The sequence below is a fragment of the Heterocephalus glaber genome, unplaced genomic scaffold (assembly GCF_053883595.1).
Source record: "Heterocephalus glaber isolate CG9 unplaced genomic scaffold, H.glaber_assembly_v1.0 deba00000937, whole genome shotgun sequence".
NCBI lineage: Eukaryota > Metazoa > Chordata > Mammalia > Rodentia > Bathyergidae > Heterocephalus > Heterocephalus glaber.
In genome coordinates, this window is record NW_028258173.1 from 3,919,193 (window position 1) to 3,941,541 (window position 22,349).

The 22,349-nt window shown below is 55.1% G+C and overlaps 2 protein-coding genes across 10 annotated transcripts in view; one reads left to right on the plus strand and one right to left on the minus strand.

The window, feature by feature from the left end:
• Dnah17 (dynein axonemal heavy chain 17) overlaps positions 1 to 12,630 on the plus strand; it is a 114,060-nt gene extending 101,430 nt beyond the window's left edge. Inside the window, exons 74-81 of the mRNA XM_021241333.2 lie at positions 567 to 794; positions 4,055 to 4,246; positions 7,954 to 8,133; positions 8,489 to 8,671; positions 9,647 to 9,829; positions 10,198 to 10,341; positions 10,794 to 11,019; positions 12,154 to 12,630. Coding sequence (XP_021096992.2) covers positions 567 to 794; positions 4,055 to 4,246; positions 7,954 to 8,133; positions 8,489 to 8,671; positions 9,647 to 9,829; positions 10,198 to 10,341; positions 10,794 to 11,019; positions 12,154 to 12,401 — 1,584 coding nt within the window. The 3' untranslated portion in view covers positions 12,402 to 12,630. The remainder of the gene's footprint in view (positions 1 to 566; positions 795 to 4,054; positions 4,247 to 7,953; positions 8,134 to 8,488; positions 8,672 to 9,646; positions 9,830 to 10,197; positions 10,342 to 10,793; positions 11,020 to 12,153) is intronic.
• The window catches only part of Pgs1 (phosphatidylglycerophosphate synthase 1), a 40,446-nt gene continuing 29,767 nt past the window's right edge, over positions 11,671 to 22,349 (minus strand). For 5 of the 9 annotated variants that reach the window (XM_004860828.3, XM_021241339.2, XM_021241336.2 and 2 more), the window contains 3 exons: positions 20,810 to 20,958; positions 16,375 to 16,504; positions 11,671 to 12,246 (listed from right to left, as the gene is read on the minus strand). In XM_004860828.3, coding sequence (XP_004860885.2) covers positions 16,385 to 16,504; positions 20,810 to 20,958 — 269 coding nt within the window. In that variant the 3' untranslated portion in view covers positions 11,671 to 12,246; positions 16,375 to 16,384. Of the gene's footprint in view, positions 16,505 to 20,809; positions 20,959 to 22,349 lie in introns of all 9 variants that reach the window. The other 4 variants (XR_002388247.2, XR_002388246.2, XM_021241338.2 and 1 more) reach the window with 4 other exon arrangements.

Genomic DNA, 22,349 nt, shown 5'->3' on the forward strand with positions numbered 1-22,349 from the left:
ATGACTCTATACCAGCGAACCCCTAACATGAGCTGCATGCCTGTCACCCCAGCGCTCCGGGAAGCTGAGGCAGGAGGATCCCAAGTTCAGGCCCATCTGGGTATAGTTCTGTGTGAAGGCCCTGGAATCCACAGCCAGAGCTGAAGTGAAAAAAAAAACCCAAAACAAAATCCTCAGCCAACAAAACCATCCCTAGGGGTGGTGCTTGGGGCAGGTAGCAAGGGCCACAGGCCCCGGGACGTGTGCTGTACCACATTTTGGTCTGACCCGGGCACAAGTACCCCTCCTCGCCCTGGTGCCCTTCCAGGGTGCCCCCAGAAGTGGGGCTGGGGACCAGGTGATCCCAGCCTTAGTGTAGGGAGGATGCGGAGGACTCACCACAAGGCTGGAGGCTTTGAAATAACCGAGCACAAGAACTAATGGAAATATCTCAACGCCCACACCTGGCGAGGGTGGGCAGCAGTGGGGGTGCCACCAGGAAGAGCTCAGTCTGTGCCCGGAGCGGGACGCAGTGGCCATTCCTCGCAGGCCTGGAGTGGAGCACTAACCCCTGGCCTTGGCTGCAGAACATCCACCTGGTGGCCCGGTGGCTGAGCACCCTGGATAAGAAGGTGGAGCAATACAGCATGGGGAGTCACTACAACTACCGCGTGTTCATCAGTGCCGAGCCCGCGCCCAGCCCCGAATCCCACATCATCCCCCAGGGCATCCTGGAAAATGCCATCAAAATCACCAACGAGCCGCCCACGGGCATGCATGCAAACCTGCACAAGGCCCTGGACCTCTTCACCCAGGTAGGGTGCCCTGCGCTGAGCCCAGCGTCCGCCCCAGGCCCAGGGTGTCACCTCTGAGCTCGGGGGACCCCTCCAGCCTGGTGTCCTGCCATCCACGCCACCCTGTACACACACCGTCCACCACAGTATGTTTCTGAAAGGCTGTGATTACTGACGTCTTTATCGAGTGGAAACAGTTTTCCAACCCTCCCGACCGGTGCGGGTGAATCCTGGGAACCGTGAGCTAGTCGCTGCCCCTCTCCTGCGGGTGGCTCCCTGGGGTCAGTCAGCTTTCCCGAGGCACAGCCATTGCCACCCTCATGAGGTGTGATGCTGGGATGAAGGCCAACTTCAGGCGATGGCCCACAGCACCCCACGCCACGCTGGAGGCGATGCTGTCCCCACCTGGGCCCGGTGTCCTCACCCTGGGTCCCCTCTCCCATCCCCGCCATCGGTAGGAAGGACGCCGCAGTGAGCCTGTCCTCCACATGACTGCAGGGGCCGCCTGCAGGGACAGGGTGGAGGGCAAAGGCCTGAGCGTGCCTGGCATCACAGCTCCGGGATCACCAGGCCTGCCTGGAAGGTCTCCTGCGCCACTGCTTCCGCCTGGAGTCTGCTCACCCTTCCTCCCACTGGAAGCTCACAATCCTTGAGGCTGCACCCCACGCCCCCTCTCTGTGGTCTCCCCACCCATCCTGCCACAGATGGCTGCTTTTGCAACTGTGTTATCCTGTGGGCACGTCCTCATTTTCCACTGGGGATCAAAACATACGGTGAATTTTTTTTTTTAAATGCTTTAAGTAAAAGACATACTGTCATTAACCCTCAAAATAGTTCCCCTTGCTTTGAACACACTTACCCCATCGCCCTTGCCACTTTCTGAAGCTGTTCTGGAAGTCCTTTATCATGAGCACCTTTATGAGGAGTGATTTAAAAAAAAATACAGTGAATGCTGCTGCCAAGTGCCATCCAACACAAAGGCCAGCTCATAAAATATTACAGCACGTCCTCACCCACTTTACTCACCAGATCTGGCATGGGGCAACTTCTGGTTCTTCCTCAAAGTCAAAACGGCCATGAAAGGAAAACATTTTAAATAGATTTGGGACATGGAGGCAGCCACAACAGTGCAACTGAAGACACTCACGAAAGAGGAATTCCAGACCTGCTTCGGAAAGTGGCAAGAAGGATGGGATGAGTGTGTTCAAAGCGGGGGGTGTGGGGGTGTCTTGAGAGGGATTCGTGGCCATGTGTCTTTTACTATAATAATTTTTTAAGCACTCACCGTATTGTTCCATCACACCTCATACAACCTTCTGTGAGCACACACCCGTCTCCCTTGTAAGCCTAGATCTTTTTGAAGTTTCAACACTATTCTCCTGTCACCCTAACGAAGATCTACCTACTGAGGTCACTGAGCCCAGGATGCATAACTTCTTTATACAGCTTAACATTAACAGGTCCTTACAAGAGAATTCTGAGCCATCCACTAGCGATTCCTGACCCACTTGGAAGGACACACATTGTCAAACTGAAGGCAGAAAAGCAGATGTCAGAAGTGGGTCTCTTGTGCCTTTGTCCCTCCAGTCAACACCTATGCCCAGCATGTTGCAGGGACAGGGAACAAGTGACAATCAGGCCACACGGCAGATGTCTGACCAGAGTGTGGTGAGGGGTGTGCAGTGGGAATCCAGGGCAACAAAGGGCCCTGCGTGGACCTGGTGCCAGGGGCAAGGTGGCTCACAGGGGCCCAGGTCAGGCCCAGTCTGTAATGAGGTCAGTACAGCGATGAGATGACACATTTAGGGACTTTTGCGGCAGTAGGGCATTTCATTCGTACTGCACGTTGTGTGCGTCTCTCGGCAGGTGGCAGACTGGGGTGGGACAGGGAGGCTGCCAGTTCATCTTCACCCATCGCCAGCATGGGTCCTTTAAGTGCCAGGACTGCAGTGCTCCGCCATTCCCAGATGACTACTTAAACAAAAACAGGAGGGCCAGGGATTTAGCTCAGTGGTTCTGCCACCTGCCTCGAAGCGCAAGGTCCCGAGTTCGATCTCCGGTACCAACAAAACAAAACAAAACAAAAAAAGCAGGAGTGGAGGAGTACATTCTAAAATAATAAACCAGGCATGGTGGCACACACCTGTACTTCCAGCACTCTGGGAGACTGAGGCAGGAGGATCCCAAGCTCACAGCCTGGGCGACTTAGTGACTTAGGGAGACCCTGTCTCCGAATATGTACCTCAGTGTGAAGGGCCTAGGTTCAATCCCCAGATTGATTACTGCATAAATAAGTAAATAAATAAGTGAGAATAAAAAATGTAGTACAGGCTGGGAGGATAACTCCGTGTGGAGCGCTCACCCTGGGCTCCACCCCCAGCACCACACACAGAGCACAACGACACAGTTGTTCATTGTCATTATCAAATATGCACATACGTAACTGCACGAGCTCAGCTTTCATACGACAAGCAGCACAGGTGTTTCTGTGCCAGCATCAGCTCAATGCACATCACTCCTGAGCTGCCATGTGACGACAGCACAGCATCTTTACCCGAGCCCTAATCTCGACATCCACCTCATACACAGTCTATCACTGACTGAAATGTTGTTGTGCAACACATGACTTATTTGATCAATTTCACCTGTTCTTTTGTTTTTGTTTCTTTTTTTAGATAAGGTCTCACTATGTGGCTCAGGCTGGCCCTGAACTCACTATGCAGCCCAAGCTGGCCTCAAACTTGCAGCAGTCCTCCTGCCTCAGCCTCCCAAGTGCTGGGATTACAGGCGTGTGCCACCACGCCTGGCTCACTTGTGATAAATACTTAAAAGTGAAAAAACTGCATGTCTGGAAGAAACAAGGGAAAGCAATTCTGCTTGAGCCTTCACCAGTGGGTGGGTGTGACGAGGGACAGATTGGAGCAGTCCCCTCACAGTGGCAAAGACAGTGGGCCGGGAACTTAGCTCAGTGGCTCCACCACTTGCCTCACAAGCACAAGGTCCCAAGTTTGATTCCTGGTACAAAAACAAAAAAAAAGAAGTGGCAAAAACGGGACTCTCTATAAATTCTCTTTCTACTGGGTATAGTGGCACACGTCTGTAATCCCAGCACTCAGGAAGCTGAGACAGGAGGATTTCTGTGAGTTTGAGGCCAGCCTGGGCTATAGAACAAATTCAAGACCAGCCTGGACTACACAGAGAGACCCTGACTCAAAACACTTAAAAAAAACCAAAAACAAAAAAAAAAACCAAACTTGCCCACTTCTGCCTGTCCCCTGCAGGACACGCTAGACATGTGCTCTAAAGAGATAGAGTTCAAGTGCATCCTCTTCGCCCTGTGCTACTTTCACGCCGTGGTGGCTGAGCGACGCAAGTTTGGCGCCCAGGGTTGGAACCGCTCGTATCCCTTCAACAACGGGGACCTCACCATCTCCATCAACGTGCTGTACAATTACCTGGAGGCCAATCCCAAGGTGAGGGCTGCAGTCAGGGTCTGGATTCACCAGGCCACCCCGAGTCACCTCCGCCACCTGGGCTTGGCTGTTCCTTCCACCCAGGCTTCACTCCGTCCTGCCCTTTAACTGTTCTTTGCCTCGTGTTTAAAAGGTATTTAGCTGGTTCTATAAACTAGGGTAACCCTGAAAAGCAGCATCTCACCACTGTCCTGTGACGTTAGCGTCTAGTCCCGCTGTCTGGGGACAGTCCTGCTTGCGAGCTGTCTCCACAGCCCACTCACAGAGAACTGCTCCTCTTGCTCTGGAACTCCATTCCCCCCAATCCCAGCAGCCCTGACCACCCAGCAGCGACAGGAAGGGGATGGGGTACTTCCTGGGTTGAGGGCCTCTTGTCCCCAAGGTGCTGAAGTCAGTGCCTAGAGACAGCCCTGGTTGACTGAGGGGCCCCAACAAGTCTCAGCAAGATGGGGCACTTCTTTCCATTGTCATCGAAAAAGGGAATAAATGCACCAAGTTGTATGCAGACTGCAGACTGCTAAGGAGGGCTGGAAAGAACAAAAACAGAATACTCCAGTCCTGGGGCAAATGGTCTCTAGCAGGGAGGTTGCAGCAAACAGGGACACACACACACACACCCCCAGAGTGGTGGACACGTGTGCAGCCTAGAGTTCAAGAGCACCAGCTCGGGACCAGGCGGTGGGGGTCTGAATCCCAGCCCTGCTCTTTTCTTTTTGGTAAGAGGGATCGAACTCGGGTCTTTCCACTTTCGAGTCAGGCGGCAGAACCACTGAGCTAAATCCCCGCCCCTAGTCCTGCTCTTTATTAGATGAGGAGAGCTAAGTGGCTTGTACCTCCTCAGGCCCAGTGGCCTCAGCCATATGTCCCCTAAGACCCCATCCATGGACTGGCGAACAGCAGCCCCTCACGTGGCTGTCAGCATCTGATGCAGGTGAGGCTGGCTCTGCCCTAGCACCTCTCTTCCATTGGAGGCACAAGGGCTGTGTATCCCCTACAGATCGTGGCCTTCTCCTTCCTCTGGGCCCCAAATCAATGGCAGCGAGAATCATGGCTCCCGAGAGAGTGAGGCACCAAGCGCCCTCTTAGAGGCCAAGAGGTGGAATGGCACAAAGCAGCCCTCGGCCACACAGGTGCAACCAGCTTGGGTGGTCAGAGCCACAGACGACGGACAGTGCTGGTGGCAGAGGAGCCTGCTGCTCAGTGGCAGAGACCTCCAGCGAGTCACTGAGGGAAAGGGTGACAGCATCGCCAGAAGCACTGGGGGTTCAATGGGGAAAGGGAAGGGCCAGGCTGGCCTTCCATGCCAGTCTTAGGAAACCCGTTTTCCACTCCCTTGGAACAAAGCTCAAAATGCTGGCAAGAGTGGGAGCGGGGGAGGCACCAAGCCCAGACAAGAAAAGACAGACACACCCCCTGCACAGTGGCTCCCTGTGGGGCTCCCAGAAGGCACAGCGGGAGGCCCTGGCCAGGATTGGCAGCAGCCTGCCTAGAAGGCCGCCACGGAGCTTCCCGGGCCCAGGAAGGTGACGCCGGGATGGCTGTCAGGGAAGCAGGGCCTGGGAAGGGGGCAGATGTTCCCCGCAGAAGCAGTCACGGCCGCAGAAGCAGGAGGGCAGAAGAGGGCCAGGGGTCGGCAGGCTGCCACACCCCTGCAACGCTAGGGGCAAGGGACAGGTAGGCTCCACCTGCGGTCACCGTGTCCTCAACCCCTCACAAGTAAACATGCAGGGGGAAGATGTCAGAGAGGATTTCCATCACCACGGGTAGGAACAGTTCCCTCTGGGGAGACAAGTGTGGGAAGAACAATCTTGCAAGAATTTGTAAAACACATTTATGTAGCCCTGTGACCCACTTACATGCATACAGGTTCCGAGCTGAGTGCACAGGGTTCTATGGGGCCATTTGGGCCACCCTTCCTGGGTCCGAACTGGTGGTCCAGGGAGCATTGCCATCCACTCTCACCATGTCCTGCCCTTTCCCTGCGGAGCACAGGTCACACCTGACGCTCGTAAGCATCTGTCGTGACGTCATTCGTGTCCAGCGGCCCCTCGCCCTCCTGACTGAGGAAAATCAGTGCTTGCCACTCTGGCTGGAAGACCAAAACCAGCTGGAGTGTTTGTTAAGAACGCAGACTGCCCCAGACTTCCTGGGGAGAGGCCTGGTAATCTCTCTCCAACAGCACTCCAGGGACTCTGTGGGGCAGGTGTGGAAACCCAGCTGGGATCCTCTGGTAATCAGTTCCACCGACCCCTCCCCATCTGGTGGGAAATGACGTTCAGGGAGGCAGCTGTGGGGCACAGGAGGCTGAGTGGGGGCGCTGCCTCACAGGAAATGCAAAGCTGCCTCTGAGCAAGCCAGATGCGGAAAGAGCTGCTTTTCATAAACTCGTGATAACCAAGCAGGGAAAAGCATTTCACGTCAGAAAATGACAGTTTAGAGAGCCAGGCATGGCAGCGCATGCCTGCAGTCCAGCTCCTCAGGAGACTGAGGCATAAGGATCGAAAGTTTGAGGACAAACTGGGCAACTTGGTGAAGACTCCATCTCAAAATTAAAAAAAAAGAAAGAAGGAAGGAAGGACAGAAGAACAAAGGAAGAAAGGAAGGAGAAAGGAAAATGACAATTTAAAGAAAATGTTTTCAGTAAAAATTCATGAGACCTGGGCCAGGGATTTAGCTGCCACCTGCCTCGCAAGCACAAGGTCCCGAGTTCAATCTCTGGTACCAAGAAACAAAAAATTCATGAGACTAAACAAATTAATTGATCAACTAGTTGTTATTAATTCAGCAGTATCTGATCAACAGCCCTTTTAGCCATGGCACTGTGGAAGTTAATAAATGTCACCTTTCATGGCCCCTGGGCCTTTTGGCTAAGGTCAAGTGTAGTATAAATGTCTCCTTTTCCCCAAGGGTCTGCAGTCCTTGGACAAAATCCGCATGCCCAGCAGACCTCTGTGGGCTTCCGGATGTTAGGTGGCCGCCAGCCACATCAGAACAGCCGGCCCACCCAGACGTACTGTGTGTGTAAGATACACTCTAGGCTCAAAGGCAGGATATTGAAAGACGCAATGAATACATTCATGAATACATTTTCTAACATGTTAGAATGATCCTTTAACTTTCTTAAGTGGCTGCTAGAAAATGTAAAACTGCACACGTGGTCAGTACCGTCAGGCAGCCTGGCAGAGGTCTGCGCTGAGCGCGCTTGGCCACCACCGCTTCCGCACACGCCAGTTCAGCGGCTGAGGAGGGAGGCCGGCTTGTACATTTAGAAGACATGACCCATGGGAGATTGTGGCCGATGGGAGGTACGGTGGCCTGGAGCCAACCCTGGAGCAACTCAGAATTCAGCTGCCTGTGTTGAAGGTGAACTCCGGGAGAGTCAGACTGAGCATGAAAAATACAGAGGAGGACGTAGAAGGAGGGCGCCCTGCTTGGGTCTGTGACACCTAGGGCGCCAGCAGAGGAGCCCTGAGGAGGCCGCTGTGAGGGGAGCCACCGGTCACAGCTGACACACAGCCTGAGAAGAGGAGCCGGAGGAGCGTGTCTTGGAGGGGCTGGTCACCCGGGCCAGACGCCAGCATGGCGGGCCTTGGCCTGATGACAGTGGTCAGCAGTGAAGGGCACGGGAACACAGTAGCCAACCAAGATGGCTGACCACGCAGCCAGCAGGGTAACCCCTCATCCTAACTGCTTCCACCCTCCTGAAGGTGCCCTGGGACGATCTCCGCTACCTCTTTGGGGAAATCATGTACGGTGGGCACATCACAGATGACTGGGACCGCCGGCTGTGCAGGACCTACCTGGCGGAGTACGTCCGGACGGAGATGCTGGACGGAGAGGTGCTGCTGGCCCCCAGCTTCCAGATTCCTCCCAACCTGGACTACAAGGTGAGGACAGGCACTCACACGGGGGGCGGGGGGGGGTGTCAAACGTGAGCTCAGCAGGGGTTAATGCTACCTGGGCTAGCCCCCAGTGGGAGCCTTACAGCGTGGAGGGAGTATCAATAATCGAGCAAGAACCCAGGCAACCAAAATAAGGAAGGAGTGGAAATTTCCTTTATGAAGCTGGGAGCACAGGGGGCAGCCTGTGAGGGGCCAGGGAACAAGCAGGATTTGTACAGAAGGCAAGACGTGGGTGGAACATTCAGGTGAGAAATGCGTAATAAACACAGGACATGGGTCTTAGCTTGCATTAGCTGAGACTGTCTTTGGCAGTCTGCTTACAAACCGTCCTTCTTCCCAGGGTTACCATGAATACATCGATGAGAATCTGCCCCCTGAGAGTCCCTGTCTCTACGGCCTGCACCCCAACGCAGAGATCGGCTTTCTGACCGTCACTTCGGAGAAGCTGTTCCGCACCGTCCTAGAAATGCAGCCCAAAGAGACAGACTCGGGAGCGGGCACAGGAGGATCCCGCGAGGAAAAGGCAGGACCCCTCATGTCCTCTCCAACTGAGAAGGGGCAGGATCTGGAGGGAGGATCTGGGCACTCGCTAGCCAGGCACACTGTCCCACCCATGGCCTGGGGAACCGGAAATTGGCAGGGAGGGGAGGGTCAGCAAGCTAGTGACCAGGACCCAGGCATCCCTGGCCTAGACAGAAGCATCCTGTGTGTGTGGACACGGTCCATGCTGCAGCGGGAACCCTGGGACACGTGCGAGTGTGGCTCTTCAGGACAGCCCAGGTATACTCCAACAGTCTTCCAGATGAGCTTGGGGAGACACGGGTAGGTTGCACTCACATGCACTGGATGAATGAGCAAAGTCCAGAGAGCATAAGGGCGCTGACTCTCCTGTCTGGGTTAATTCGAGGCCATCGCCTGAGGCAGTAGCACCTCTGCACTTCCTGATACATTCTGGAAAAGTTCTGTCACAAATCAGCCAAGTATTGGGCTCCACAGTAAACAGGCCCAATTCAGGATCGAAAGACTTTTATTGCTATAAGGCGGTGAGCTTTGGTTGACCCAACAATTGAAACCAGGAATCTACTAATGGACAGTGGTGGGTGTGACCAACATACGGGCCACTCTGTGAAGGGGTGTGGCCAGCATGGTCCCCATAGAGGACGAAGTCCCAAGCCCATGCTCACTAGCAATCTAACAGGACAAGAAGTGAGTAGGTTTGGGCATGTCTGGAGACCCCAGGCCAGGGATCCCGATGGGCCCCAGTTCTGGTCACACGGCCGGGCCAGTAGGGCCACAGTCAGTGCTGGCTGGCCCGTCACACGCATGGCTATGCCCCACAACCCTGCGTCTTGGGCAACTTCCCTTGCCTCTTACCCGTCCTCTGGGATTCGGGTCTGTGAACACTTGGGCAGGCTCCCAAGCCCTGACACTGGCAGGGCGGGGGTCTCTGCTTTGGGGAACACACAGTGACAGGGCTTTGCTGGGGACTGACTTCCAGGTGAAGGCCATGCTGGATGACATCCTCGAGAAGATTCCGGAGTCGTTCACCATGGCTGAGATCATGGGAAAGTCGGCCGCAAGGACCCCCTACGTGGTAGTTGCCTTTCAAGAATGTGAAAGAATGAACATCCTGATCAATGAGATGCGCCGTTCGCTAAAGGAGCTGAACCTGGGGTTGAAGGTAAAGAACAGGGCCACTGAGGACGCTGGGGCCATGACTTAGGAAGCAGGCTGACCCGGAGTGGTTGGAAACAAACAGCACACCCCAGGCTCCCAGCCTTGGCTCCCAGGGATCAGTATGTTACGGCCTGCCCCCTTCCCCCTCTGGAGCTCTGGGGCCCCAGGACAAGCCACAGGAGGTCACCCAGACCTCCCCAGCCGAAGACGCTGTTGTGTCCCTGACCAGGGCGCTTCCAGGTCATGCTGCACTGAGCACTCAGGACACACTGGGGCCGGTGCCCTCCCACTCCCAGGATCGGGCCAAGCAAGCCATGTGCCTGACCAGTCCACCTCGAGCCGAGCAGCTGAACACATCTGTGTGTCCCTTAGGGGGAACTGACCATCACCACTGACATGGAAGACCTGTCCACGGCTCTGTTCTATGACACCGTGCCCAACACATGGGTGGCCCGGGCCTACCCCTCCATGATGGGCCTGGCGGCCTGGTACGCCGACCTGCTGCTCCGCATCAGGGTAAGCACGGCCTGACTCAGACTCAGGGAGCCTCCAGAGCACCTGGGGCTCGGGGTGCCCAAATGCCAGCCTCCGGGACACAGCAGAGATGGCCCTGGAGACCTGTGCTGGGTGGAAGGGCCCAGACAGCCTCTCGGCCGCCCTGATAATGCAGGCACTTCCTTCCTAAAGAGGAAAACAGGTGAGTCCCTAGTGGAGTGGCCTCACTTCCCAGTGAGGAGGTCTCGGGGCGCACTCTGTATAAGCAGCAGGGTGACAAAAGCAAGAACTTCTCTGGGGGCCCCAATTATCCTTGAGTGTCTTGCCATTCCATCCCGACCCTGCCAGACGTCCCAGGAAGGTGGCGGGCTCTACTGATTGCTCTCTGAGGCCCTCCCAGGCTCTGGCGTTGCCCGGTTCATTCCCCAGCGGCCCCCCCCGCCCCGCCCCCAGTCACTACTGCTTCCTGCCAGGAGCTGGAGGCCTGGACCACCGACCTCGCCCTGCCCACTGTGGTGTGGCTGGCTGGACTCTTCAAGCCCCAGTCCTTCCTCACGGCCATCATGCAATCCATGGCGAGGAAGAATGAGTGGCCCCTGGACAAGATGTGTCTGTCTGTGGAAGTGACCAAGAAGAACCGGGAAGACGTGACTGCTCCCCCCAGAGAGGGCTCCTATGTGCACGGGCTCTTCATGGAAGGTGAGGAGGGGCTGGTCTGCCCGCAGAGGCCTCCAGAGCCACTCTTACTCGGCTGGAGGAAACCTGTGCACAGCCCGGCCGGCAGAAGAGAGGCACTCAGAGTGGGCAGGGGGCTCGCAGCCGGGAGCCACGCTGACCACTAGAGGCAGACAGGATTCTGAGAATGTACAGAGGTCTGGGGAGCCCAGAAACCCCACTCCAGGCAGCCGGCCTGGCTCTGCTTGACTGAGAACGACTGCGCTCTTGTGTGGACAGCTGAAAAACCACTGCAGGCAGTGAGCTCGGCCCTTGTGCCTGGGAGCAGGCAGCCAGGACAGGCCCCAACCCCTACACAACCACATCTCAAGCTGCTGCTGGCCCCAGCGAGGATCTAGAGGGAAGGGCGCCAGCTGCCAGAGCCCCCAGAGAGGCTTCTGAGGGGGAGGGGAGAGGGGGGGCACTGTTACAGTTCACCCGGGGCCCCCGTCCTGCCGCGCCCCCAGCCCCCACATGGAGCCACAATCGCTCCCTCACAAGCCAGGCCCGCTCGCCAGCCACTGCCCCACATCACAGCACGGGCGGAGCAGCAGTGTTCTCCGTGTTCATTTTGGAATTCCAGACAGGACATACACACATTATTAACCAGGACAACTAGAAATGACAGCAGTCTGGTTAAAGGCAAATAATATTTATATATGCATATATATACTTATTTATACCATATACGTACATACAGGATAGACATTACACAGGAGGAGAGAGAGCCAGGGAGCTCTGTAATTTTCAGCTGGAGTTAATGATTTCCTGCCACTGAAATTAAGAAGGTTGACAGATGAGTCTCTGAAAACACCACACATTTAAACAGATGGACCCCAGAGCTTCGGAGCTGAGCTGCTCCTCGGTGCACTGCGAGATACAGAGGGCAGTGGCAGCACTCACGAAACACCCGTCGAGTCCTCTGCCTGTGTCCCGTATTTAGCGATTGCAGTCCCTGGCACGTGGCCTGAGCACTTGGGGTGTCGGCAGTAGCCTGTCCCTGCAAAGGGGAGGGAGGTGCTCGGCCTCCCTGGGGGCCCTCCCCTCACTGCCAGCACAGCAGGCAGGACCCTTCCCCTCACCGGGCCACCCTGACCCCCGACCTCGCCCACCCCACAGGAGCCCGCTGGGACACACAGACAGGAGTCATTGCCGAGGCGCGGCTGAAGGAGCTGACGCCAGCCATGCCTGTCATCTTCATCAAGGCCATTCCTGTGGACCGAATGGAGACCAAGAACATATATGAGTGCCCCGTGTACAAGACGCGCATCCGCGGCCCCACCTATGTCTGGACCTTCAACCTGAGGACCAAAGAGAAGGCGGCCAAGTGGATCCTGGCAGCTGTGGCACTACTCCTGCAGGTGTAGCTGGTGCTGGTGCTGCCTCCCAGCCGCACCCTTCACACACCAACAGCTGGGCCGAAACTCAGACTTTCCAGTCAGAAACTCAGCCTTGCAACTGTCACTTTTTACAGGAACTGATGGGGTTTGTCTCTTACATAATCAAGGTGCTTTATAACCAACTGCACCTGGACGAACCAGAGGGCGGAGGCTGGCGGGGAAGAGGTGGTGCAGATTAAACAACTGCAGTCACTTGGCTTTGCTCATCTGATTTGGCTCAGTGCCTGATGCCACAGGGGGCCTGGCACTGCTTGTGGCTGAGGACCCAAATACCTGCAGCCAGGGGCCAGACCCCCAAATCCTGAGCTCCCGTGGGCCAGCCAGGCTTAGCAGCAGCACCTGGAGCTAGGGCACAGCAGTCAGACCTTCGGGCTGATGCTGATACAAACCCCTCAGTGTGGGACCAAGCCACTCCCTGCACACCGTGTCATGGCATTGTCGTCTTCTCTCAAGGACAAGAGGACCTTCTGTGATTATGGTAATGCCCACCTCCCCCAACCTCCACACCGGAATTCAAAAGAATAATTATTCCATATGGGTGCTGTTTCTACGTTGCTGAAGTACGTTCTGTTCAGCTGCCCACCCCTTCTGAAACTTCGCAGGGCACAGACACAATGGGGACGGCAAGGGCTGAGTTCCAGGGGTCCGGGTTTCTTATTTCCACAGCGGAGCATTGCCTTCTGCCTTACCTCACCTCATCGCTCTCACTTCCTGTGCTAGGACCAGGTGCAGAGCAGGCGCTGTGTGATGAGACAGCTACTCAGTGGCAGTTTCCACCCAATTCCAAGGCCCTCTTGGTCCTGGCATAAGGAAGCTGAGTTCCCACTCCTTTGAAGGAGTCCTCCAGCCTATTTTCATTTCAGACATCTATACAACAACCCAAAAACTCCCCTCCAGCTGTCAGAAGGGCTCCGGAGAACCACCTCAGGCACCCACAGCCCACAAACACGAGCGAGTGCTCCAGAGGCTCATGTGTCAGCCCCTCCTCATCTGAGACATCTGCCCAGGCTACGGCGGCTGCAGGTGGCACTGCAAGCCCTTCTTTTCTGCAGTCAGAGCCACTCCAATAGAAGTGAGGCGAGGCCCAGGCCTTGGGGCTCACTGTGCCAGCACAAGACATGGGGCAGAGCTGGCGGACGGGCCCTCAGACGAAGGGGTGACTAGCCAGATTAGCACATCACTGGTTAATCCAGGTAAGACAGTTCCCTGGGGGAGCATGAGTCTTGGGTGTCTTAGGCTTCAAATTAGCCAAGTGCTGTGAGCCTCCTAGGAACAGCACCTGAAGCTCAGCTGATCCTGATTTTTTTGGCAAAACCTTTTTTCCAAGTATATGCACCTAAACCGTGGGTGACAAGGGGTCTGGGAAGTCTGAATTCTGAGGGGAATAATGAGCACTGTGAGTACCCCGGGCCCAGGGTGCTGACTGGGGAGGAGAAGAAAAGCCCCTCAGCTCCCTCCTTCCTGGGGCTCTGGGAACCACCCCTCTGGGGAACAGCACAGGACCGGGCATCTCAGCTGGCGCCTGGCTGCGTGGCAACCACTTTGCTGGCCAGGAGGGGTCACTGCAGCCCTTTGTGTCCCAGCAGGGACAGGCCCCTCCTCAACCAGAGATAAAATGCCAGTGGCCACCAGGCAACTCACTCCCAATCCTTAGTAATAACCACAAAATGTGAAGCTCTTCCAATTTTGCCTTCAGAGCCTGAAATAAAACAGTAATTTACTCCACATGTACATGTTGTGGCTAGTGGACAAAAGTATCTCCACATTTTCCAAGGGATGATTCACCTTTGAGTTGTACTTCAGGGATGGGGAAAGAGGAGCTGAGCAAAGTCCCCATATGCTGGGGGCCTGAAGCAGCCCTCGCTTCTGGTCTCTGCCTCTCCTGGCTGCTTTACAGAGCTGGGGAGCCCTGGTCTGAGGAGAGCTGAGGGAAGGACCTGCCCCCGGCACCCTAAAGGCTGTGAGCAGACAAAGGAAGTGGCAGGGAGAAGGGAGCAGCAAAGAAGGTTGAGCAAGCCGGGCTGTGGCACAGCGCCGTTTGTTCTGGTCCCACAGAAACTGCAGGAATGCGAGGGGTGTTTAAGCAAGCCTCTCCTCTCCAGACAGAAACCCAGCGCCCCTGCGGCTCCCCAGGCTCCTCTCACATAATTGTCCACAGGACAGTTTGGTAACTGGTGCAGAGGCAAACAGTGTTACCTGATTCGTGGCTCCCCTGGGGCAGTGTGGTTGGCCGCCACTCCACCCTGCTCCCTGCCACTGAAACCTGCACTGTCCTGTCTAACACTAGGAGCTCTGGGGCTGGGATGTGGTGACAAGGCCAGATGGCCCTTCAGATTCCACCGAAGGTGACCCTCCTTCCTGCCAGCTCCCGGGGAGCAGAGGACCAAAGTGCCGGACAGACTCCGGCTGAGCCGCCCAGTGCTGCTCCGGCGTTCCCGTGCAAGGCTGGAGCCTGAGGCGCACGCGGGGCAGCAAGGGTTGAAAGTGACTCCTGGAGACACGGGGGAGGAGCAGGCTCAAGAGGCCCTGTGGTGAGAAGATGCCCAAGAATGGGAGCCGACCCCGGCACAGCACCCAGCACCAGGTCTTGTCCTTATTCGGGACTGAGAGCAAATAAATCCAAAACGTAACAATATAAAGCTACTGGAAGACCTTTTGACTATCTGATGACATTGAGGAATTTTGCTCATTTTTACTGAGGTATGATTCAGTATCATTTATATTCTCAAGAGTGGGCCGGGGATTTAGCTCAGTGGTTCTGCTGCCTGCCTGGAAAGCACAAGGACCCGAGTTCGATCCCCAGTACCAAAAAATAAATAAATAAATAAATAAATATATTCTGAAGAGTTTGCTTATATTCTAAGGGGATAATGCATATGTTTAGAAATATGGACATGTGTGACCATCAGGAGAACCAAACCAAAAGCAGCTGCTGGGGAAACAGAGCAAGAACTGGCTGCATTCTGTGGGTCACAGTTCTATTTCACTCTCTAAATTTACATATTATTTTTTAAAAATTAAATGTAATGAAAATAATGAAGAAAAAACGGTGTGATGAAATAAAGAATCTTTCAAAACATGAGGCTGAGTGAGCAGAGAAGCAAGGCAGCAGGACCCAAGGAGACCCGCACCGCAGACATCTGGCGCTGACGCTGAACCCTGCGCGCACTAGCTCGCCCACAGGCCACAGGCCGGCCAACCACCAGACGACTCACAAAACCCCTGACCTCTCTGGGTACCCTGGGGGCGCTGGGACCTGAGGGGCCTGGAACATGCAGATCAGCTCCAGAGAGCACTGCTCATGCAGCCCAGGTAGGGCTGCCCGGCCATCTGTCTTGGGACCCGGCCAGCAGCTCTCGAAAAGCAAGCTCGTCCTGCTGGGGAGAGCACGTCCTGTCATCTACAACATTGCACCTCTGTCTAGAATGCCACATCCCCTGAACTGTGTCACAAAAACATCAAGGAGACGCCAAGGCAGCCAGGTCTAGCCTGGCCTCCAGCTCATCTGAGCTGCAGCTGGCCAGGGCTCCCATCCAAGAGCACTTCCTCCTCCTCCACAGGTACCGTGTCCCACAGGGCCGCGCTCAACTAAGAGGAGGGAGGACAGAATCTACCTTCTGTCTCCTTGGGCACAGGGCCCTTGTCCTGGGGCCTCCCAGGAGCCACTGGAAGACGGTAGGATAGGACCCCATACTGCACACTCCGTCATAGGTGCCCTGGCACTGACCAGAGGTGAACTGGCTGTCTAACTTGGCATCAAAGGCTTGAGGACCAACTGCCCACAAACTCAGTGGAACAGCTCTGTGCATAAGCAAGGAAGGGGTGAGAGAGAGTCCTCAGTTCTTGGAGGGGTCCCCAAGTGCTCAGGTAGTTGGGGTATCATGGCCAGACTCTGAGCTCTCAGAAAAACCGTGCTGAGAGGCGGCGCATCAGACAGCACCTGTCCGTCCTCAGAAGAAGTTCTTGATCAGAGGAGTCACCATCTTCACCCACAGCTTCACCTGGCGACTCGGCTGCTCAAAGGTGGCAGAAGACACCACGCCTGAGCGCAGGTAGAGCTGCTCTTGCTCCTGAGGAAGAGGGACAGACAGGAAGAGTCAGTGGCGTGGCTCACTGGCCCAGCTCAGCGCCCCCCCGCCCCAAGCACCATTCCCCAGGGCAGGCTGCCTGCAGAAGCAACGGGGTCCCTGTGAGGGGCAGCTGTCCACCATCTGAAGACATGGGCAGGTCTCTCCTAACTTCTCCAATTTAGAGTTGAGGAAATACACTGGGTGGGGGGGAATATTTTAAATGTTCACTGTCACTAAATGCAGTAGTGCAAATTAAAATACCAGTGTACCGGGTTTGGGCGCAGTTCACTGGTAAAGCACTTGCCTAGCACATCGGAGGCCCTGGACTCCATCCCCACCACCATATACACAGAAAGTATGTCTTAAACTTGGGTCATTTTTCTTTCTGATAACCTGGCAACACGTCGTTTTGTAACAGCATTATCCAGCTGAGGTGCACTGCTGAAGGTGGGACTGCATCATCGTTCTAGTCAGCAATTTGGCAACAGGTCTTGAGAGCCTTACCAAGTCCAGGATTTATTCCGAAAAGACAACCATGCACTCAGATCTATGAACTAAGATTCCTGTACACAGACCCTCATCACAGCAGCACTTAGAATATGGAAAAGCTGGAAACCACCTAAGTGTCCAGTAGCAACTCAGCAATAAAGCCACACAACAAAGCAACATTCACCACAAGACCATGTCACGCAGCACCCTTTCAGTAAGCGGGAAAGTGCACAGAAGCGACAGAGAAGCTGGACAGGAAGTACACACAGCACATACTGGGCCCCTCCGCCTCTTCGGGGACTGGGTCCAGGACCCCCGAAATACCCAACCTGGGGTTATCAAGTCCCTGACACCTAGTGGTGCAGTACTTGTACATAATCTACACACATCCTCTCTAGATTTCTAACTCAGCTCTAGTTTACCTACAGCATCTAATACTGTGGAGAAGCTATGTAAATAATTGCTATACCTGTATTGTTTAAAGAATAACAAGAAAAGGGTCTGTATAGGAGCAATTTTTTCACAAATATTTTCAATCCACAGATGGGGAAATCCTTAGATTCAGAATCTGTGCACGTGGAGACCCAATAGTAATCCTAACTTCAGTTTTTTTGGGTTTTTTGGACAGGGTCTCACTGTGCATTTCAGGCTGACCTCAAACTCATGGCAATCCTCCTGCCTCAGCCTCCCGGGCTAATTTCAGTTTTTAAAAAGTCATCCTTTCTACAGTTACACAGTACAGAAGACAGCAAGGGGATAATCAAAATGAAGTCTGATGAAGGCTTAGTTTCAACTAATTTTTCTCAATTCTTACAATGTTTATTACTTTAATATTTAAAAACAAGTTTAAAAATATTCATACCATTATTTCCCCCAAAGTAAGACCTGACCAGAAAATAAGCCCTAGCATGGTTTTTCAGGACGTTGGTAATATAAGCCCTAACCTAAAATAAGCCCCGGTTAAGATCATCAACCAGACGGACATATTTAGTATGTCCACTGCAACACATGACAGACATACTGAATTATCAAAAACATGACTGTATTTGAAAAATACAGATTTTTGGGGGGGACGGGGGGGTACCGGGGATCGAACTTAGGACCTTGTGCTCGCAAGGCAGGAGGCGGCACCACTGAGCTAAATCCGCGGCCCTAAATGTAGATTTTTGTACATGAGTCAATGTAGAATAAGACAACCCCTGAAAATAAGCCCTTATTGTCTTTTGAAGCAAAAATTAATATGTAAGACCCAGTCTTCTTTTGGGAGAAATATGGTATATGCTTACCTTTCGACTGTACTGAAGGTCTACAGAAGGAGAAACTGCGGACTACTGCTTCCATGAACAGTCTACCTACCAGCGCGGTCTCCCCCAACAGACAGAGCACACCTTCTCGGGCAGAAGGCAGCAGTGAGGGGACTGACCGTCTCCAGCACTCAGTGTGGTCTGCATCTTCCATGCCCTTCTCTGTAAAATCGGGGCCACACCTACAATACCTCCTTCCCACCCCCCAACCCCCACCCCGAGCGTGGGGATCACGTGATGGCGACTGTCGTCGGAACCACAAGAGCGAGGCTGAGGGCCTGCGCTGTCCTAGGCCCGGGAAGAGAACCTGCGTCCCTGGCCACTCCTTTGCCCCACCCCAACACTACAGAATGCGCTGGGGGCTGTGCCCACCGAGCACAGGGAAACGCAGTGTGCCCCTCTTGGCCTCCCTGGACCTTTCCCATGCTTGTCGTCTTCCTCATGAAAGCAGCACCTGAGGCCAGCGTCCATGTGACACTTCCCAACTGTGCCGACCCACAGCTCCACAGGTTGAGAACATGGGAGCCTGCTCCTCTGGCCTCCTAAGTACTGCTGCTCAGGTCACAGTCCCCGGTGGGATGAGCCTGACGGAGGAGCCAGTCTGTTCTCTGGGGCTGGTTCACAGAAGTCTCCACTGAGCCAGCTCCAGCTCTATGTTCTCAAATAGAGACCCAGCCAAGAGTTCAATTAAATTACCAGAAATGCTTCAGTGTCCTCAGACTCCACTGCAGGGATAGAGGAGGAAGTCAGCTGGTGAAGGTCACAATGCTATTTGAGGGAGTATTTCTTGGGTCACAAGTGGAGACTGTGTTCTCTGAACAAAACCAGGAAGCTTTCAGTTTTTATTGTATGCACTAAATGAAGGGAGGGACTTGGATTCTGACAAAAATCACTCCCTATTCCCAGTGCTCCAAGTGACATGGACAGGGCCCTCCCCGGTTTCTTGGACAGCTCCAGCAGCTGCTTCTGAAAACAGGAACCTGCAGGCCCCTGGGGCTGTACGGATGTTCAGGTGCGGCGCTGGACAGCCCAGCACCCAGAGACCAGGAACCATGGGTGAGGAGAGCAGCTGCTGAACAGAAGAGAACAGGCCAACCACCTAGCAATGTTTCTGCACCTCACGGGAACAGAAATCAATCTGCCTCTAAATGAGAAGTCACAGCAGCATGAGCTACCACCCTCCCACAATCCAAAGCCCCTGGGATACAAGTTTGGGAAGAAAATATCCTAAATCTGTCACTTGAGAAAGTGGGTCCTGACCGCAACCAGCCCAGCCTTTCCCGAGATCCAGGATGTGGGTTTGGTTCCCTGACTCAGGAAGTAGGAGCGGTCAGCATCAGGACCCTGTGCACAGCCCTGGGGCACTTGCTCCCCAAATCAACCCGGTTCCTGCAGAACTCAGTCCCAATCTAGGCCAGAATCACCAACTACTTCCTCCCCACCGAGGCATCTGTGCACACAGCTCTCTGCACTAGAGACACAAGGCCAGCAGACCCCACTGTCAAAAGCTAAGGGTTCGTGTCTTTCCCACAAGCCCGGCTCCAAGACCAGCTGTCACCCTATGACTCGGCTTGAGGGGGCTTCCTCTGCCATTTGCTGTTCCCTCCTTCCTGCAGGAGGGAACCTTCAGAACTAATCCCATCATGCTGCTGGCCACCCAGCACTGCCGATGTCACCTCCTCTTGCCCAGGCATGGAGCCCTTCCTGGGACCCTGGCCCCACCCCGTCAGGGACAAGAGTCTCAGCCTGCAGGAGGCAGGTCCAGGAGACAAAGCGGCCACTGTTTCCTCATCCATCCACAAGGTTTTGCAGGCCACTGATTCCCAAGCACTGAAGGCTAAACTTGGAGCAGTCGGCGCCAGTGGTTCCAAGGAGGACCTGCAGAGGGGCTTCTCCACCCCTGACTGCACAGGGGAATGGGACTTTCGAGGGAAGGGTTACTAGAAATGTCACAAGGTCAGAGCCCAATGCACTGTGCAGGTCTCACAGGCACAGAGACTGGGCTTCACTTCAGAAGCCCATCGAAACTGCCACAGGTAACCACATACTGACGTTCCTGTAACAGCACTACATGCCTTCTTAGTAACTTCTGTTTTCTGCTTTAACCAGAATATAAAATCCTGCTACCACTACAGGCTGGCCCTTATGGTTGGCCCAACTTCTTAGAAGAGGTTGCTCCACTGCTGTATTCACATTCCAAGGAGAAAACAGCCTCAGCAAGGGAAAGGACAATCTGGAAAGTGTCTAGGACGCGGGGTACAAGCTGGTCTGCGCAGCTGCAATAGCCCAGGGCCTGGACTTCCGTGGGCGGCCTGAGGCAGATTTCTCTGAGACCCTGCCACCCCGTCATGCAGACTTACGGGACTCGGGGTCTCTCACTCTGCTCTGAGTCTCACCTGCTGCCTCAGCAGGCAGTGGCAGGAGACAGTTCTCAGGGCAGCCCAGTGACAAGAGCAAAACTGAGTGCCAGCTGCACCGCACACACCCTAGAAATCCCACCACCCCAACCCACCTGGTGGAGCTGCTGCTGCAGGGCTCGGCTCTCCGTCACGATGGCAATCTGGGCCTCCAGGTCCCGGTGAACTGACCTGTACCCAAAATTAGGAGAGCCAATCAGCGTGAGACAGGGCAGGCTGCTCCCTGCCAGGTACAGCCAGAGGCCTGCAGGGAAAAGGAAATGTGCAGACAGGAAATGAGCATAGCATCTGCCAAAGTCCATGCCACGTGCTGCTTCAACCTAAGAGAAAAGCAGCCAACCAGGCTCACTGGGCGTGAGGTGGCCGTGCACCCCGGGTGGACAAGCTAAGCCAGTCACTCTGCACCCCTCCCCCCATGCCCAGCCAGCCTGGCACTCAGGACACCTCCGCTCTCTGCCACTGTGCTGTGACCTCGCGTCCTGAGCAAGGACTTTGGTGATGCTGTCCTCAGGGTCTGCTGCCCAGAGGGCAGGGCCTCTACTCTCCCCTCTGACCGGCCCACTGAGCTCGAGGCCCACACTGGATGGAGGCTGCTGTCTCTCCTGGGAGCACCAAAGGAAGTGGGCAGTGAGGACAGCAATCCTCTGCCTAAGCCAGTGGACTCAGCTGCTCCGTGGGGCAATGCAGATGTTCAGTGGAACAACTCTGCCTGCCCTTCCGGCCTCAGAGGCACGCCTCTCCCTGACCCAGCCACCCACTTCAGGCTGGCAGTACACCAACACACTGGTACCAAAGGGCTGCAGAAGCAACACCTCTGCTCTCACTGGCTGGGGGGCTCCGGGACTTTCAGACTGGACCAGGCCAAGTCTACCTGAGGCCCGAAGAGGAGAGGCCCCGGGTCCCTGTGAGTTTATGTCCCATTCAGAGAAACATGAGGAAATGCTAGGGGCTGTCACAGTCAGGAAAAAAACAGGGCTCTGCAGGAGCACCGTGTGGCATGGAGGCTGCTGTATCTGATGTGCTGTGGGACACTTCCGTGATGCAGGGCATGGGCTCCCTTGGAATCCTAGTGTCACTGGAAGTCACCAGGCAGGTCCTCTGCTCTCCCCCAAAGTCACAGCTCAGCCCGCAGCAGAAGTTCTGCTGACCTCCCAAGGACTTCCTCCTCCGCCAGGAGCACGAACTTAGGCCTGGCCCCTGAACTTCCCTCTGTGCTGCGCCCTCACTGGCCCTGAGAAAGCTCAGCCCGGGAAACGCAGCCCTGCGCCAGCGAGACTGGGACTCGTGGGTGCCTGCGCCTCCCACGACCTCCCCGCCAGCATGACCCTCAGAGAGCCCTCAGACACACGTGATCACCATGGGCAAGTCGGCAGTGCGCAACGCACGCCAAGCGCCTAAGAGAGACCGTTTTCTAATTCTCACTCGGAGCAGGCACATTTCCAGGAACACCTTGGCTAGGAGGTGACAGGCCCTGCGCCTGATCCTGTGATGGCCCTCATCCCCTCCCTACACAGGGCCACATCAAAGCCACATGACTGTCTTGTGCCCAGATCCGTCACCGTCACCGGGGCCTCTGGCTATGCAGGCAATTCAAGGCTCCAGGAGCGAGGAGGGGAGGGAAAGGGGAGGCGAGCA